This window comes from Neomonachus schauinslandi, chromosome 15 (assembly GCF_002201575.2).
Source record: "Neomonachus schauinslandi chromosome 15, ASM220157v2, whole genome shotgun sequence".
In the NCBI taxonomy this organism is placed as follows: domain Eukaryota; kingdom Metazoa; phylum Chordata; class Mammalia; order Carnivora; family Phocidae; genus Neomonachus; species Neomonachus schauinslandi.
In genome coordinates this window covers 11,033,232-11,050,292 of record NC_058417.1, presented here as the reverse complement: position 1 = coordinate 11,050,292, position 17,061 = coordinate 11,033,232, and the positions used below count along the sequence as shown (strand labels likewise).

General features: G+C 46.0%; 1 protein-coding gene across 2 annotated transcripts in view; it reads left to right on the top strand.

Annotated features, from left to right (window-relative positions):
- The window catches only part of PRPSAP2 (phosphoribosyl pyrophosphate synthetase associated protein 2), a 48,859-nt gene that overhangs the window by 27,772 nt on the left and 4,026 nt on the right, over positions 1–17,061 (top strand). For both annotated transcript variants that reach the window (XM_021694583.1, XM_044921950.1), the window contains 3 exons: positions 6,570–6,718; positions 12,183–12,253; positions 16,283–16,429. In XM_021694583.1, the coding sequence (XP_021550258.1) occupies positions 6,570–6,718; positions 12,183–12,253; positions 16,283–16,429 (367 nt within the window). The remainder of the gene's footprint in view (positions 1–6,569; positions 6,719–12,182; positions 12,254–16,282; positions 16,430–17,061) is intronic.

The following is a 17,061-nucleotide window of genomic DNA, read 5'->3' as shown; positions in this document are numbered from 1 at the left end:
TAGGATATTAAATAAATTAGGCTGGCACTTGTGATAAAAACATAAAGTCGCCGTGTCCGGTGCAGCCAAGGCTGTGCCCACACCACACTTCCTTCGAGAAGCTCTATCAGCAGAGTCTTGTATCGTCCATTTGAGGAAGTCATAGTAAACCATGACTCGTTTTGGAGTATAAACCTGTCAAACACTTTTCTGGGCATTGCGCTGGATCGATTTTAATGTAGTAATTTGTTTTTCTCTAATATATAGGCTTTTAGTTGTTGTTAAGGTGAAAATCATGTAAGGTATAATTAATCATTTTAAAGTATACAGTTCGTTGGCAGTTAGGGCCTTCACAATGTTGTGCAGGCACCACCCCTCTCAGGTTTCAAAGCTTTCTCATCACTCCAGAGGAACACCCCATGCCCATTAAGAAATCACTCTCCATGCCTGCCGTTCCCCCTGCTTGGGCTCTCTCTCTCTCTCTGACAAATAAATAAAATCTTAAAAAAAACACACACAGGTAAAAGACAACATACAGAATGGGGTAAAATATTTGCCCCTTCTCTCCCCAGCCCCTGGCAACCACGAATCTGCTTTCTGTCTCTGTGGATTTGCCTATCCTGGACATTTTGTATAAATGGAATGATACAGTACGTGGCCTTTTGAGTATGGTTTCTTTCACGTAGCCTCCTGTTTTCCAGGTTCATCCATGTCGTAGCGTGTATCAGTGAGTCATTTCTTTTTACAGCTGAATAATCCCCACTGTGTGGATAAACCACACTGTTTATCCGTTCATGTATTGAAGGACATTTGGGTTGTTCCCACATTTTGGCTGTTATGAAGACTACTGCTGTGAACATTTGTGTACACGTTGCTGTGTCGATGTATGTTTTCATTTCTCGTGGATGTGTACCACGGATCGAAAGTGCTAGGTATATGGTAATTCTATGCTAACGTTTTTGAGGGACCGCTGAACTACAGTGGCTACACCATTTCACATTCTCACCAGGAATGTTCAAGGGTTCCAGACTTTCCACATCCTTACCAACACTTATTTTCTGTTTTATTATTATTATTATTATTTTAAGATTTTGTTTATTTGACAAAGAGAGACACAGCAAGAGAGGGAACACAAGCAGGGGGAGGGGGAGAGGGAGAAGCAGGCTTCCCGCCGAGCAGAGAGCCTGATGTGGGGCTCGATCCCAGGACCCTGGGATCATGACCTGAGCCGAAGGCAGATGCTTAACGACTGAGCCACCCAGGAGCCCCTATTATTATAATTATTATGGCCATCCCAGTGGGTGTGAAGTAGTCTCTCACTGTGTGCTTTTTTTTTTTAAGATTTTATTTATTTTTGTGAGAGAGAGAGAGGAGTTCTTTATATATTCTGGATACTGGGTCCGTTTCAGATAGAGGATTTGCAAATATTTTACCCCATTCTGTATGTTGTCTTTTACCTGTGTGTGTGTTTTTTTAAGATTTTATTTATTTGTCAGAGAGAGAGAGAGAGCACAAGCAGGGGGAACGGCAGGCAGAGGGAGAAGCAGACTCCCCTCTGAGCAGGGAGCCCGATGCGGGGCTCGTTCCCAGGACCCTGGGATCATGACCTGAGCTGAAGGCAGACGCTTAACCGACTGAGCTACCCAGGCGTCCCTCTTTTACCTGTCTTGATAATGTCCTTCGACACACAAAAGTTTTTAATTTTTATGAAGTCTGGGTTAGCTGTGTTGTTACTGCTTTTGCTTCTGGCATCATATATAAGAAACGATTGCTAAATCCAAGGTCATTAAGTTTGCCTCTGTGTTTTCTCCCAGTGCTTTAGTTTTAGCTCTTATGTTTGGGTGGCTGATCCATGTTGAGTTCATTTTTGTATATGGAGGGAGGTGTTGGGGGCCAGCTTCTTTCTTTTCCACGTGATTATCTGGTCATCCAGCACCATTTGTTGAAAAGACTATTCTTTCGCCCTTGAATGGCTTTGGCATTCTCGTCCAAAATCAGTTGGCCGTAGATGTTTGTGTTTATTTCTGGATTCTCAGATCTGTTCTGTTGTCTGTGTGTCAACACCACACTGTTTTGATTACTGTAGCTTTGTAGTAAGAATCAGATCAGAACACGCACAAGTAGATAGAAGTGGGAGTACTCTCGCTGTGAGTCCTCTACTGACACCAAGTGGGAAGTGGCCTTGTTACCACCGGGCTGGTGAGGCTCCTGACCCCACGAGGCCTCCCCTGACACCACCTCAGAGGGGAGAGGGAAAGGCACCTTTTACTGCCGAGTGGGGTTGGAAGTCCAGGGTTCGTGCTGCACTGACCCTCGGGGGGTGGGGGATCATTACCGTTCGGTAGGGATGAAAGTCCCAGCTCCCTACTTGGCCTTCTCTGAAACCGCCCTGTTGGAGGGTTTGGGGCTCATCATTATAGCCTGGCAAGTGAGGAAGGGTAGACCCCCCTACTTGACCTGTGCTTATGTCCGGAGTAGTGTAGCTGACTTTTTCTGTGCGGTTGGCCGGAGAAGGGCAGTTACTGTGTTAAAGTTTTCTGACCTGGGAGGCTGCCCCTTTCTTGGTCCTTTGGCTAGAGAAAGCAGGCTTTTGTTTGGGCTTTTTTTGGTATGTGCCTGTTGGCATTTTGGGGTTGCCTGCTTCTCCAGCTGCAAGTCTGTGATGATGAGACAAAAAGACCACCAGACTGGCCACCTTGTCGTTCCAGCAGTCTCAAGGTCCCCAGCCAGTCTTTTTTCTCCTCTCCACCTTTAGAGTCTTCTTACATTTGTTTCATACATGATATCCAGGGTTTTGGTTGTACTTCGTGGGAGGACTGCTCTGTCTTAGCGGAAAGAGAAGTGGCAGCAGTGCATTTTGATACATTTTTGCCCCCTAAATACCCGAAGAATATGATGAATTTTCCTTTGTCTCACCCATATGGATAGGCTTCTCGTAACTTCTGTAATACTTGCTTTATATCTAATCCCGTTTGTTGATGAGATTTTATCATTGCGGTAGCCTTTGGCTCAGTTTATTTGGCTTTTGTTAGTATAGTTGACTCTTGAGCAACACAGGTCTTAGGGCACCCCCCCCCCCCCCCCGTGCTTCAGAAATCCACGCATAACTTTTGACTCCCCCAGAACTTAATTACTAACAGACTACTGTTGCCTAGAACCTTACTGAGAGCATAAACAGTCGATTAACGCATATTTTGTCATTTGTATACTGTATTCTTACTCCAGGTAAGACAGAGAAAAGAAAGTGTTATTAAGAAATGGTAAGGAAGAAAAAATACATTTACAGGATTGCACTGTATTAAAAAAAAAAAATCCACTTATAAGTGGACCAGTGCAGTTCAAACCTATGTTGTTCAAAGGTCAACTGTACTACAGTGTTTGTCTTTTTTTTTTTTTTTAAGATTTTATTTATTTATTTGGAGGGGGGAAGCACAGAGGGAGAGGGAGAAGCAGACTCCCCGCTGAGCAAGCAGCCCGACGTGGGGCTTGATCCCAGGACCCCCAGATCACAACCTGATCCGAAGGCAGACACTTAACCGACTGAGCCACCCAGGCGCCCCCAGTGTTTGTCACCTATCCATTCAGATGTTTATTGTGCCAGGTCTGATGAGGCCTAAGAACACTCCCTGAGGGAGCTTATGTGTAGCGTCAGATGTTTTCGCTACTATTGTGGTTGGAGCGTGTGTGGCCCCCCCACAAAATTCATCTTGAAATCCTAACCCCCAATATAATGGTATTAGGAGGTGAGGCCTTTGGAAGGTGATTAGGTCATAAAAGTGGAGCCCTCATGTCTGGGATTAGTGCTCTTGTGAGAAGAGTCAGGTGCTTGCCGTGGTTCTCTGTTCTCTGCCCCATGAGGGTACCGTGAGCAACATGGGCCGTCTGCAAACCGGAAGGCAGGCCCTTATCAGGCACCGGCTCTGCCGTGCCTTCATCTTGGGCTGCTAGCCTCCAGAACTGTGAGAAATACATTTCTGTTGCTTAAGCACCCCCCAGGCTGTGTATTCTGTTACAGGAGCTGGTATGAAGACATCTATCTACGTTACCTCATCTGATCTTCTCTGGCTAGGAGGTCAGCATTTATTATCTCTCATAGACGAGAGGGGTTGAGAAAGTGATCCACGGTGATTCAGCTGTATGTTGTTTACTGGGAGGTAGTGGGGCCACTAATCACTTCTTAAGGTGTTCTCCACACCAGTGATTATGGGATTTTGGGTGTTGGCCAAATAGGATTGAGATGGACTTGCCTATCCACTCAGTACATGTGTAAGTGCTACTTAGACTTTGAGAAATAACAAAGTGGGAGATCTAACACTGAAGTTAAGTCTTACTGTAAAGCTGAAGCGACCGTGATTATGTAGCATTGGGGTAAAGATGGAAAAATAGAGTAGTGGAACAGAATCGAGTCCAAAAACAGATCTATGTGTATCTAGAATACTGGTTTCCAGCAAAGGTGCAAAGCAATGCAACAGAGAAATGGTAGTCCGTTTCATGAATGGAGTTGGAATGACTGGATGTTTACGTACAAAATAATGATTTTGAGTCGTATTTCACATCGTATACAAAAATCAACTGAAAGTGAATCCTGTAACTAAATGTAGAACCTAAAACTATAAAACTTCTAGGGGAAAACGGGGGAGAAAAATCTTTGTGACTTTGCTGGACAAAAATTTTTTAAATAAGACACCAAAAGTACATTTTATAAGAAAAAAATTGTTAAATTAAACATCATCAAAAGTAAAACTACTCGGGCGCCTGGGTGGCTCCGTTGTTAAGCGTCTGCCTTCAGCTCAGGTTGTGGTCTCAGGGTCCTGGGATTGAGTCCCACATCGGGTTCCCTGCTCGGCGGGAAGCCTGCTTCTCCCTCTCCCACTCCCCCTAAAACTACTCTTCAGAAGACATTACTAGGAGAATGATAGGAGAAGGCTCAGATTGGGAGAAAATATTTGTAACGCATGTGCTTGATAACGAACTTATTATATTCAGGGGCACCTGCCTGGCTCAGTCGGAAGAGTGTGAGACTCTTGATCTTGAGGTCATGAGTTCAAGCCCCATGTTGGGTGGAGAGATCACTTAAAAAATTAAATAAATAAACTTAAAAAAAAAAAGAACTTACATTAGGAAGATATAAAGAATTCCTAAAACTTCGTAAGAGAACTAGCAACCCAACTAAAATTGGCAAAAGATAAACAGACCCTTTATCAAACTATATATTCAAATGGCAGATAAGAACATGAAAGATGTTCAGCACTGTTTGTTATGAGGGAAATCCCAACGGAAAGCACAGTGAGGTACCACTAGGCACCATTAGAATGGATAGCATTTGAAATCGCCCACACCACGTGTTGGTGAGAACATGGAGGCCCCGGGGCCCTCATGCACTGCTCAGGGGAATGTAAAATGGTATAACCAGTTTGCAAAGCAGTCTGGTTGTTTTTTAGAGAGTTAAATATATGCCTTACCTTATGATCCAGCCATTCTGCTCCTAGGTTTTTACCCAAGAGGAAGGAAAGCGTGAGTCCTTGCAGAGATCTGTACATGAATGTTCAAAGCAGTTTTGTCATGGTTCAGAACTGGAAATAACTCAAATGTATCAAGTAAATGAACAAACTCTGGTAGACCCACATAATGGACTGTTGCAGTGTGACGGGGTGACCTGTTGATAGGCCATGTAATGTGGACGAATCTCCAAAATGTTATCCTTTTTTTTTTTTTTTAAAGATTTTATTTATTTATTTATTTGAGAGAGAGAGAGAGAGAGAGAGAAACAGCATGAGAGGGGAGAGGGTCAGAGGGAGAAGCAGGCTCCCTGCTGAGCCGGGAGCCCGATGCGGGACTCAATCCCAGGACTCTGGGACCATGACCTGAGCCGAAGGCAGTCGCTTAACCAGCTGAGCCACCCAGGCGCCCCAAAATGTTATCCTTAGTGAACGAAGTAAGACAAGAAATGATGACATACTCCGATTCCACTTAGGAAATTCTAGAAAAGGTCAGACTCTGGTGCCAGAAAGCAGATTGTTGGTTGCCTAGTTCTGGAAGGAGTTACTAAGGGGCGTAAGGACATGTCTGGCAGCGATAGATATCTTCATTGTCTTCGTCGTGCTAACGGTTTTCGTGGATGTGGCGTACATCAGAGCTTATGAGATTGTACGGTTTAAATGTGCACAGTTTGTTGGGTCTCACTTGTATCTCAGTAAAACTAAAAAATTGACGCTTATGGCTTTGAGGAGTATTTAATGCCCTTTGCCTCCTGTGGTTGTTCTCACTGTTAAGTGGGTGGCAAGGTGGATTAGCAGTTAGAAGCGAGGAAGATGCGGCTTAGCAGAGTTAGCGAGTGCAGATGCAGCTAGCCCGCTGAGCGCAGACCAGGCTGCTGTCCGGCCACTGGTGCCCCCTGCGAGAGGGACGTGCTCATCACCTGGGGTCCCCATGCTTTGTCCCGGATCCTAGGACTCGGAGATTATTTTCTCTCTCTTTTCATTAATCCTCTCGGAAACTACACTGGTTGTCTGTTCTCGTATGTTCCTCCCGTGAACGTCAGACAACGGAAGCCGCGTGCTTTCTGAACCGTTTCTCATGCTCTCCCTCAGGGCACAGTCTTTCGCTGAGCGCCTGCGCCTGGGAATCGCGGTGATTCACGGAGAAGCACAGGACGCCGAGTCCGACCTGGTGGATGGACGGCACTCCCCGCCCATGGTCAGGAGTGTAGCTGCCATCCACCCCAGTCTGGAGATCCCCAGTAAGTGTGCCGGCCCCTCTTTGTCACTCTCCTCTTTGCTTTTAAGGCTGCCTGAATGTATTGTCTTCCCACTGTGAATGGCCTCTTCTCTCTTTGTTTTTTTTTAAGTGGGCAAAAACGGATTAATACCCAGTTGTAACAAGTGCATTTCTGATAGCCCTGTGGATCGTAGAGCCTTCTAGATGCAGTCTGTGTGATCATAGCAAGAAGTAGGAAAAGGCTCAGTTCTGCCATTTCAGAGAATTTCATCCATTCACTCAGCAATATATCCTAGAGGAGAGTTTTACACGAGCAAAAAACTTTGTGCGTATTATTCACTAATAGTGTTACTTTGAATGCAGAATATTGGAAACGTCTAAATGGCTTAGCAGAGGGTAGGCCCTGATAAATTATCTTGTATCAGCACAACTAATTATGCAGCCCACTGAAATAATTAAGCCTAGCTGGATACAAGAGAAAAATCTTGGAATATATGGGAATCGGCAGAATACAAGAGTGTATATACCTGGGCTTGTCTGAGGCCCCGGAGGGAATACTAAAGGTGACAATATGGTGACGGGGTGGGGCAGTTATGTGTGAATTTGTTTGTTTTTAAGAAACTTCCTTCGTGCTTTACTAACATCTTTTCAATTAAAAACAAAAAATACTGCCTTTGAGTCTGTTGGGGAGGAAAAACTTTGCCCTCTTTAGATTCAGGCTTACGGGCCTGCAAATATCACAAAAGATAGATTAGCACAAGAAAAGACAGGGTTTAGGATTGGGGGGGATCTTAACAGGGGAAGCTGGAAAACAGGTGACTTTTAGGAGAGGTGAAGGGCCCTTAGCGCAGAAGGGAGTAGGATGGTTTTGTGACCGCGTCTGTGTGGGTGTGGTGCTGACTTCTAGTCTAGGTGGTAAGTTTGTCTTCCCTGGTTGTTCCTGGGAGGGGACTTATGACCTTTGAATTCTTTCGAGTTCTTTTGGGGGGTTCTGCTTTTAGACCAGAAGGGATTTCAGGAGCTCCAGTGTCTTCAGCTCAGAATCATTTTTATGCCACCGTGGCATATTCTGGACCCCTTCGCGTTCTTGCTTTGCCCAGGAGTTTGCTTGTTTGCAAATAGAAAACACTTGAGGGGAGGAAAGCTGAATTGGGACTGCACCTGCGGGTCTCGGTGGGCTGGGGTGGAGAGAGGCAGCGTTCAGGCGTCGGTTAGATCAGGATGCCAGGACAGCCCGCAGGGCAGAGGGCAGGCTCTGGAGGCAAGGGCTGGGGCCTGTGTCTGGCCATGGCGTGACCAGGAAGGACACCACCCTGACTGCTGGAAGGTCCTGGGGGAAAAGATGGGGGTAAGGTGGCAGGAGTCTGCTGGAGCGGAAGGGAGGATTTTAAATGCCAGTTCATATACTTGCGTTACAAAAGGCTGCAAAGTTCTCTGGAGCTGGGGGCAGGTGTCTTCAGAAGTCCAGGCCTGCATTGGGTGTTGGGATAGATTGCAGGGAAGAGAGGCAAGAGATAGGGAGGACAGATTTGGGAGGCTGATGAAGTTACACGGATGCACAGTGGGAGGGCTTTGATCTCGGGCTGGGCTGTGCTGTCCAACCCAGCGGCCGCCTGCCCGCTGGAGTGGGGCGAATGGGAGCCGAGGTGTGCCGGGAGTGTGAAGGACACGCACTCTTGATGTGAAAACCATAATGTGAAAGATCTTTGTTAATCATGTTTTTATTGAGTACATGTTGAAATGATATTTTTGATTAAATAAAATGTATTAAAATTAGTTCCACCTATTTCCCGATACTTTTGTAATGTGGCTGCTAGAAAATTTAAAATTACATCTGTGGCTTACATTTGTGACTTAGCACACATATATCACTGCCCTGGGAGTCTAGCAATGGGCTCATTGGACGGGAAGGCCTGTGCCTCTCCCATTCCATCTTGGGAGATGGCCCTCTCCCACTGTGATGGGAGTTGTAAAGAGAAGAGAGAGGGGCACCTGGGTGGCTCAGTTGTTAAGCGTCTGCCTTCGGCTCAGGTCATGATCCCAGGGTTCTGGGATCGAGTCCCACATTGGGCTTCCTGCTCAGTGGGGAGTCTGCTTCTCCCTCTGACCCTCACCCCACTTGTGCTCTCTCTCTCAAATAAATAAAATCTTAAAAAAAGAAAAAAGGAGAGAGAGCTAGGGATGGAGCCAGGGTTCGGGATTTGCTAATCAGGCCCCACATTAGCGCGTGCACCCCACTGCAAGGCTGCTGGGCTCTCAGGCCTGTGGCTGGCCTTCCTTTCAGAGCCGGTATCTGCTCAGTGAGGGGCTCGTGTTAGGCAGGGTTCTACAGGGATGAGCCCTTCCCCTGAGCTCAGGGGGAAAGCACGTTCCTATTCAGCTTTGCAATTACGACAGCTACGTTCAGGAACGTGTCAGCAGTCTTCACATGAACCAGCTCCTTTTAACTTCTGGGCTTTAGCTTTTTTTTTTTTTAATTTAAGATTTATTTATTTATTATTTATTTGAGTGAGAATGAGAGAGAGAGTCCATGGGGGGTGGGGGAGGGTCAGAGGGAGAAGCAGGCTCCCTGCTGAGCAGGGAGCCCGATGCGGGGCTCGATCCTGAGACTCCAGGATCACGACCTGAGCCGAAGGCAGTCGCTTAACCAACTGAGCCCGGTATCATAACCTGAGCTGAAGGCAGATGCCCAACCAACTGAGCCACCCAGGCGCCCCTGGGCTTTAGCTTTAAGTGTGGCCTTAGCTAGTCATTTCTGGACTGCAGAGACGGAGCTGGTGGTCTCCCATCTGAAAACGAGGGGCCAGGACTCTCTGACATTTCCTTTATGTACTTATTTGCTCTTTATGTTTCAGCTTGTTTAGTTCAGGATTGTAATTATAACATTTCTGTTTGTACATTTTGACTCAATCAGTGAACACTAGAGGATTTGGGGGGGAATACAGCAGAATTTTAATTCCACAGATCCCAAATGTTGAACTTTTTTTACACATTTGCTGGCCTGGCCCTTTAGACTTGTTTAAGTTAGTAGCAAGTAGATAGATGCAAATAGACATATGGAGGCAAAAGAAAACATTATTCCTATGGAATCTCACACATACTTGTTAAGATTGTGATGACATCAAAAGATTTTGATATTTATCATTAGATTTAAAAAATTAGTTCGTATTTTTTGGTTTCTTACAGAGGGAAAATGCCAACTAAAAAAGAAAGCAGTACTTTTCTGTAGGACTCCTGGGTGGCTCAGTTGGTTGGGCATCTGCCTTCAGCTCAGGTCATGATACCGGGGTCCTGGTATCGGGTCCTGTGTCGGGCTCCTTCCTAGCGGAGAGCCTGCTTCTCCCTCTGGCTGCTCCCCCTGCTTGTGCTCTCTCCCTGACAAATAAATAAAATCTTAAAAAATAAATAAATAAATAAAAAAGAAAGCAATACTTTTCCAGAATAGGAGCCCATTATATAAATATTTGAAACAGTACAGCACTAGATCCAGAGACACAGCATTTTTATCTTTTGGTGGGCCTCTTCCCATGGTTTCCTTCCTTGGGTTACAGAGCTGCGGTGTAGACAGGGACAGAATGCACGTGTTGCTCCATAATACACCTTCTCCCAGGTGATTGAAAACTTGCATGAACAGCATTTTTAATGGCTGTTGGATGTGGTTGAAACCTAAGTCCAACCAGGGTCTAGCAGGTATTTGTTTTTACCTGTTTTGTTTGTTTTTTTTAAGGTTTTATTTATTTTAGAAAGAGAGCGAGTGGGGGCGGGGAGCAGAGGGAGAGGGAGAGAATCTCCATCAGACCCTGCTCTGAGCGCAGAGCCCCATGTGGGGCTCGATCTTATGACCCTGAGGTCATGACCCCAGCCCAAACCAAGAGTCAGATGCTTAACCGACTGAGCCTCCCAGGCACCCTGATGTTTTCACCTGTTCTTTGCCAGTATAATGTTGTAATGCACATAGGTGGGTTAACGCTTTTTCTGTACCTGGGCTTATTCATTGTAAGTTTCTAAAAGTGAGATTTATGAATCCAAAGGTAAAACTGTTCATACGGCTCTTTGTCAGGTTGATTCCCTAAAGTCTACACTGTTACACTCTTTCCCCAGTCCTGGGGTTAGGTGCCTGGAAAAGGAAGTGTGGAAAGTGTACAAAATTACTTCAGTTTTGGGATTTATCTTGCTTTGTTTGGTTTTACATTTCTGTTGTCCCACCCCCCCCGCCCCCCGCCACCTAGGATCACGTTACATTCAGTTGTCCTTCGTCTTTAGCCTCTTTTAATCCACAGCATTGGTTCTCAACTGGGGGGTGCGGGGCAGGGATGCCATGGATTTTGTCCCATTGAGCACACTTGGAGTGTCTGCAGACAATTTTGGTGGTCACAGTTGAGGGGGCCAAGGATGCTGTAAACATCCTGTAAAACACAGGACAGCTCCCACCACAAAGAATTACCTGACCGAAAAGTCAATGGTGCCCAGGTTGAGAAGCCCTGATCTAGAGCACTCCTACTTTTTTTCATTAGTGACACTGACCTTTCTTTAAAAATTGAAGTGAGGGATGCCTGGGTGGCTCAGTCAGTTAAGCGTTTGCCTTCGGCTCAGATCCTAGGGTTCTGGGATTGAGCCCCACATTGGGCTCCCTGCTCAGTGGGGAGTCTGCTTCTCCCTCTGCTTGCTGCTTCCCCTGCTTGTGCTCTCTCTCTCTGTCTGACAAATAAATAAAATCCTTAAAAATAAAAAATAAAAATTGAAGTGAAAGTCACATAACCTAGAATCAGCCGTTTTAAAGTATACAGTTCACTGGCAGTAGAAAGGGGGCAAAAGCATTACTGAATTCACGGCATCTCGTTACTACAGATTTTGTTAATTAAGGAATAAATTCATGGGATATCTTTCCATTTATTTATGTTTCCTTTAATTTTTTTTCACCAGTATATTATACTTTTCAGTGTACAAGTCTTTCACCTCCTTGGTTAAATTTATTTTCAGGTATTTTATTCTTTTCAATGCTTTTACAAGTGGAGTTATTTCTTCTTCAGATTGTTCATTGCTCGTGTGTAGAAAGAACTGATTTTTATGTGTTACCTTGCAACTTTGGTGAATTGATGTACTAGCTTTGGTAGTTCTTTGTGGATTCTTTAGTATTTTTTATATGTAGGGTCATGTCATTTGCTAATAGAGGTAGTTTTACTTCTTTCTGTCCAATCTGGATACCTTTTATTTCTTTTTCTTGCCTAATTGCTGTGGCTAGCACATCCAGTACCGTGTTGGGTAGCAATGGTGAGAGCAGGCATCCTTTGTCTTGTTCCAGATGTTAGGGGAATGTTTCAGTCTTTCATTAAGTATGCTGTCAGCTGTGAGTTTTTCATATTTGCCCTTTTTCAGGTTGAGGAAGTTCCCATCTGTTTCTAGTTCCTTGGGTCTTTTTATCATGAGACATTAACTTTTTAAAGGCTTTAATATAGAAACTTTTGTGTGTGTTTTATTCTGACCAGTGCTGATTCCTAAAGAAAAGCCCCCAATCACAGTTGTTGGCGATGTTGGAGGAAGGATCGCCATCATTGTGGTATGTAGATCTCTCTTATTATTATTGTTAATTGTTGTATTTGCCGTTGTTATTCTGTTGAATTATTTGTTAATTGTGTGGGGATAGCGGTGTGGCCAGGTAAGTCTCCTTTACGTTGGTACCTTGTGCTACATGTTTACTTTGGTCCAAAAGCAGAAAATTGTTATCATTAGTTTATTAAGAAATTGTAACTACTTAGTTTACTAAATGTCGTGCGGCTGTTTGTCATACATGAGAAATTGTTTTGTGATAAAGGTAGGGTACAAAATTGATAACTGTTTAAAACACTCATCTTCTTGTGCTTCACAAGACCAGTGCACAGAAGGAGTACATTTAATGCCTGTATCGTGAAAACAACAATAATATGAACACGTGGGCGCCCCACTGCTCAGCTTGGAAACAGAACGTCATCCTGTCCCCGTGAGGCCATGTTGGCTCTTCCCTGGTCTCTCTTCTCTCTCCTGCCCCCAAAGGTTGTCAGCAACCTGGAAGTCACCATTCATGCCCTTGCTTGCCGTGAATGCATGTATCCCTAACGCTAGGTGGTTCTGTTTTTCAGGTTTCTGATGTTTGTATAATGAAGTCTTTGTGTACTTTATGACTTCCATTCAATGCTGTTCTGAGATTTCTCCATGTAGTAACATGTGGTTGCACGTTACTTCTCTTTACTGCTGTTCCTGGTGCTACCCTGACACAGCTTACTGATCTGATCTCCAGGCACCGAACATACAGTTTCTCTATTTCCAGATAATACCGCTCTGAACAATCTTGTGCCTATTTTCTGGAGCACACATGTAAAACTTTCTTGGCACCTGGGAGTGGGGTGGTTGGGTCAGAAGGCACACACATTTCCAACTTTCCTGACTGGTGCCAAACTGTTCCCAGAGTGGCCGCACCAGTTAACCAAGACTCCATAGTGGGGGCCCCACGTTCTCCCCAGTGCTTGTGATTTTGCTTGTGAACTTCTGAATTATAAAATCTTTTCTGAATTACAAAATCTCTGACATCACCCTCTAGGGTACTAACTGCCCATGAATTTATTCCTTAATTAACAAAATCTGTAGTAACAAGATGCTGTGAATTCAGTAATGCTTTTGCCCCCTTTCTACTGCATTAAAAAGATGCAGTAGAAGTAATTTTTTTTTTGAAGTAATTTTGATTCATAGGAAGTAGGCCCTCCCCTCCCCCAAATTATACAGGGAAGTCTTGTGTTCTCTTGATCAGCTTCCTCCTCCTTGCTCAACTGTGGTGCAGTAACACAATCTGGAAATTCAGATCACCACCACCCACACAGCTGCTCCTGATAGGACCAGTGTGACGTGTGTGTGTGTGGACGTGTGCAGGCTTCTCACACGTGGAGCTTTGTGTAACCGCCACCTCGGTCAGATACAGAATGACACCATCACCTGAGCGAAGCTCCTTCGTGCCCCGCCTTTATCGCTAGGTCCCCTCCTGCCCCCCCACCCAATCCCTGATGGCTAATCTGTCCTCTGTCTTTGTAATGGTGACTTCAAGAAAGTCATACAAGTGAAGTATACAGTTGGCCAGGCTTTAAGATCGGTTTTTTTCCCCTAGCATGCTTCCCTGGAGATCCATCTGGGTTGTTACGTATATTAGTACGCCCTTTTAGGCTGAGCTGTTTTCCATGCAGGTTGGTACCACAGTTGAACCATTCACCGCCTGAAGGACATTTGGATTGTTTCCAGTTTTCTGCTCTTAGAAATAAAATTGCTCTGCACATTTGTGTATGGGTTTTTGTTTTACTTTTTGTGGGATAAATGGCCAAAGGTGCGATTGGCGGGTTGCATGGTGATTGCAAATAGAGTGTTAGAAGAACCTGTCAAACTGTTTCAGAATGGCTGTACCATTTTGCCAGTAGCACTTTTCAAGTAATATCTCTGTTTTTCTTCTTTGATTATAGTAATATCACTATACATTTGGAAGGAATAATACATATGCATAAAAGAAATGTGTGAATACTTGTTCAAGTCTAGACGATGCTTGATACCCTAGTGGGCTTAAAATAACTTTGGTAGCCTGGGTGTGATAGGAAAGACTCCGTTTTCCACCTCCTATGTCTCTCAGCTGCATATCCCCTTACAGTTCATATAAATGTGTGGAGGTTTTTCTCTGTGCTACCAGCTGCTTGTCTTACAATTTAACTCAGGTCTTTTTTTTCTTTCTTTCTTTAAGCTTTTACTTGAGAGAGAGAGAAAGCATGAGTGGGGGAGGGGTGCAGAGAGAGCACGCAGGGGAGCCCGATGTGGGGCTCCATCCCAGGACCCCAAGATCATGACTTGAGCCGAAGTCACACGCTTAACCGACTGAGCCACCCGGGCGCCCCAGTTTAACTCTGTTCTGACACCGTCTACCCAGAGCTACTGTCGCAGCCCCGCGGGTTAAAGGTCGGTCCTACAAGACTGCTCCCACCCTACTTCAGATGCCATTTGCAAGCACGGCCCCGGCTTACCCACAGCTTCTGTACGATCTGGCCACAGAGCAGACGTTCCCATGACCCCCTTGTCAGGTTGGATTAATTTTGCTAGAGCGGCTCACAGAACTCAGGGAAACCCTTGTATTGACCAGTTTATTAAAGGATGTCATAAAGGATACCGATGAAGAGATACATAGGGCGAGGTCTGGGAGGGTCCAGAGCACAGAATATTCTGTCCCCGTGGAGCCGGGGTACGTCACCCTCCCAGTATGTGGATGTGTTCACCAATCCGGAAGCTCTCCAAACCCTGTACTTTTGGGATTTTTATGGAGGTTTCATCACATAGGCATGATGGATCATTAACTCCATTTCCAGCCCCTCTCCCCTCTCTGGAGAATGGGGGTTAGGGGACTGGAAATTCCAAGCTTCTCATGGCATAGTCTTTCTGGTGACCAGGCCCCATTCAGGAGCCCACCGGGAGTCACCTCATTAGAATAAAAGATGCTTCTAGTGCTCTTCTCACTTAGGAATTTACAAGGGTTTTGGGAGCCCTGTGTCAGGGTCAGGGTCAAAGACAAATAGAACAAATGATGTTCTTAGTGTTCTCATCACTTAGAAATTTGCAAGGGTTTTAGGAGCTGTGTGTACTCTCTGGGTGGAGACCAATATGTATATTTTCTACCCTGTCACACTGGGAGTCTGTGGTGCATGGGTGGGACACCACTGGACTGCGTAGTTTGTTAAAATACTGTTACTATAGGGGCGCCCGGGTGGCTCAGTCGTTAAGCGTCTGCCTTTGGCTCAGGTCATGACCCCAAGGTCCTGGGATCGAGCCCCGCATCGGGCTCCCTGCTCGGCGGGAAGCCCGCTTCTCCCTCTCCCACTCCCCCTGCTTGTGTTCCCTCTCTCACTGTGTCTCTCTCTGTCAAATAAATAGATAAAATCTTTGAAAAAAAAATACTATTACTATCTTTCCCATATGTAGAAAGTATATTTCCCATGTGCCCAGTGGAGAAAATTCAGAAAATAAGGAAAACCAACAGGAAAAGAGGAAAGGACTAGCTAGAATCAAGCACATTCTGACAGTTTTATTATGCATTTCAAAAAAACAAAAACCCTGCACGGGATGCCTGTGGCTCAGTTGGTTAAGCTTCTGCCTTTGGCTCAGGTCCTGATCCCAGGGACCTGGGATCCAGTCCCACATCGGGCTCCCTGTTCAGCGGGGAGTCTGCTTCTCCCTCTCCTTCTGCTGCCCCCTCTCTCTGTCAAGTAAATAAATAAAATCTTTAAAAAAATTACAAAACACAAAAACCCTTTAGTGAACATTTCTGGAGCCCCAGCCTGCTGAGGGCACAGTTCCGGGCCCACGAGGGATAAGGTGGAGATGGTGGCCCCAGGGATCCCCGGTGTGGCCGAGAGGCCTGCAGGGAATGCAGCAGGGGCACAGCGACTGGCCGTGTCACCATGCCACCCGTATATGTTAGATGGGACAGCAGATCTGCTAGAGTGGGATGACACCCTTTCTTTTTCCGGGTTGTGTGAACCCGCCTTTGCACCGTGTTCATGTACCTTCTGCTCCCTCTGTGACTTGACAGGATGACATCATCGACGACGTGGACAGCTTCCTTGCCGCAGCAGAGACCCTGAAGGAAAGGGGCGCATATAAAATCTTTGTGATGGCGACTCACGGCTTGTTGTCGTCAGATGCTCCCCGGCTGATTGAAGAGTCCGCCATCGACGAGGTAACCGCCACGGTCTGGGCTCCGCTGCCCCGGCACCTCTGTGCCTCCCTGTCCCGGTTAGAGAGAGGGGATGAGGGCTGCATTATTTGGTGGCCAAGAATCGATTCAGGGCGCCTGGGTGGCTCAGTTGGTTAAGCGACTGCCTTCGGCTCAGGTCATGATCCTGGAGTCCTGGGATCGAGTCCCACATCGGGCTCCCTGCTCGGTGGGGAGTCTGCTTCTCCCACTGACCCTCCTCCCTCTCGTGCTCTCTCTCATTCTCTCTCTCGCAAAAAAAAAAAAGAATTGATTCACACTGTGGGTTATGTTTGCGTTTCACGGACCGGAAGCCTCTGTCTTTTGCGCATGGTACTAGTTTTACTAACTCTCATAAATGGGGCACATGGCGCGCGGTGCTGTGCACACTCCCCCCACCCCCCCCGCCCCCCCCCCCCCGACTCCCTCCCCGCCCCGCCGGCCGCCCCTCAGCACCACTTTTAGAGAGACAGGAAGTCCTGCATCTGAAAGGCTAAGGGACTTCTTCAGCTCACACAGCCGGTAGGCTGAGCATTTATGATGCCAAAGCACAGCTCTCGCTGGTACAGACAGATGCTTGCGGTATGGACCTGGGGCAGGAGGGCAAACAGGGCAGT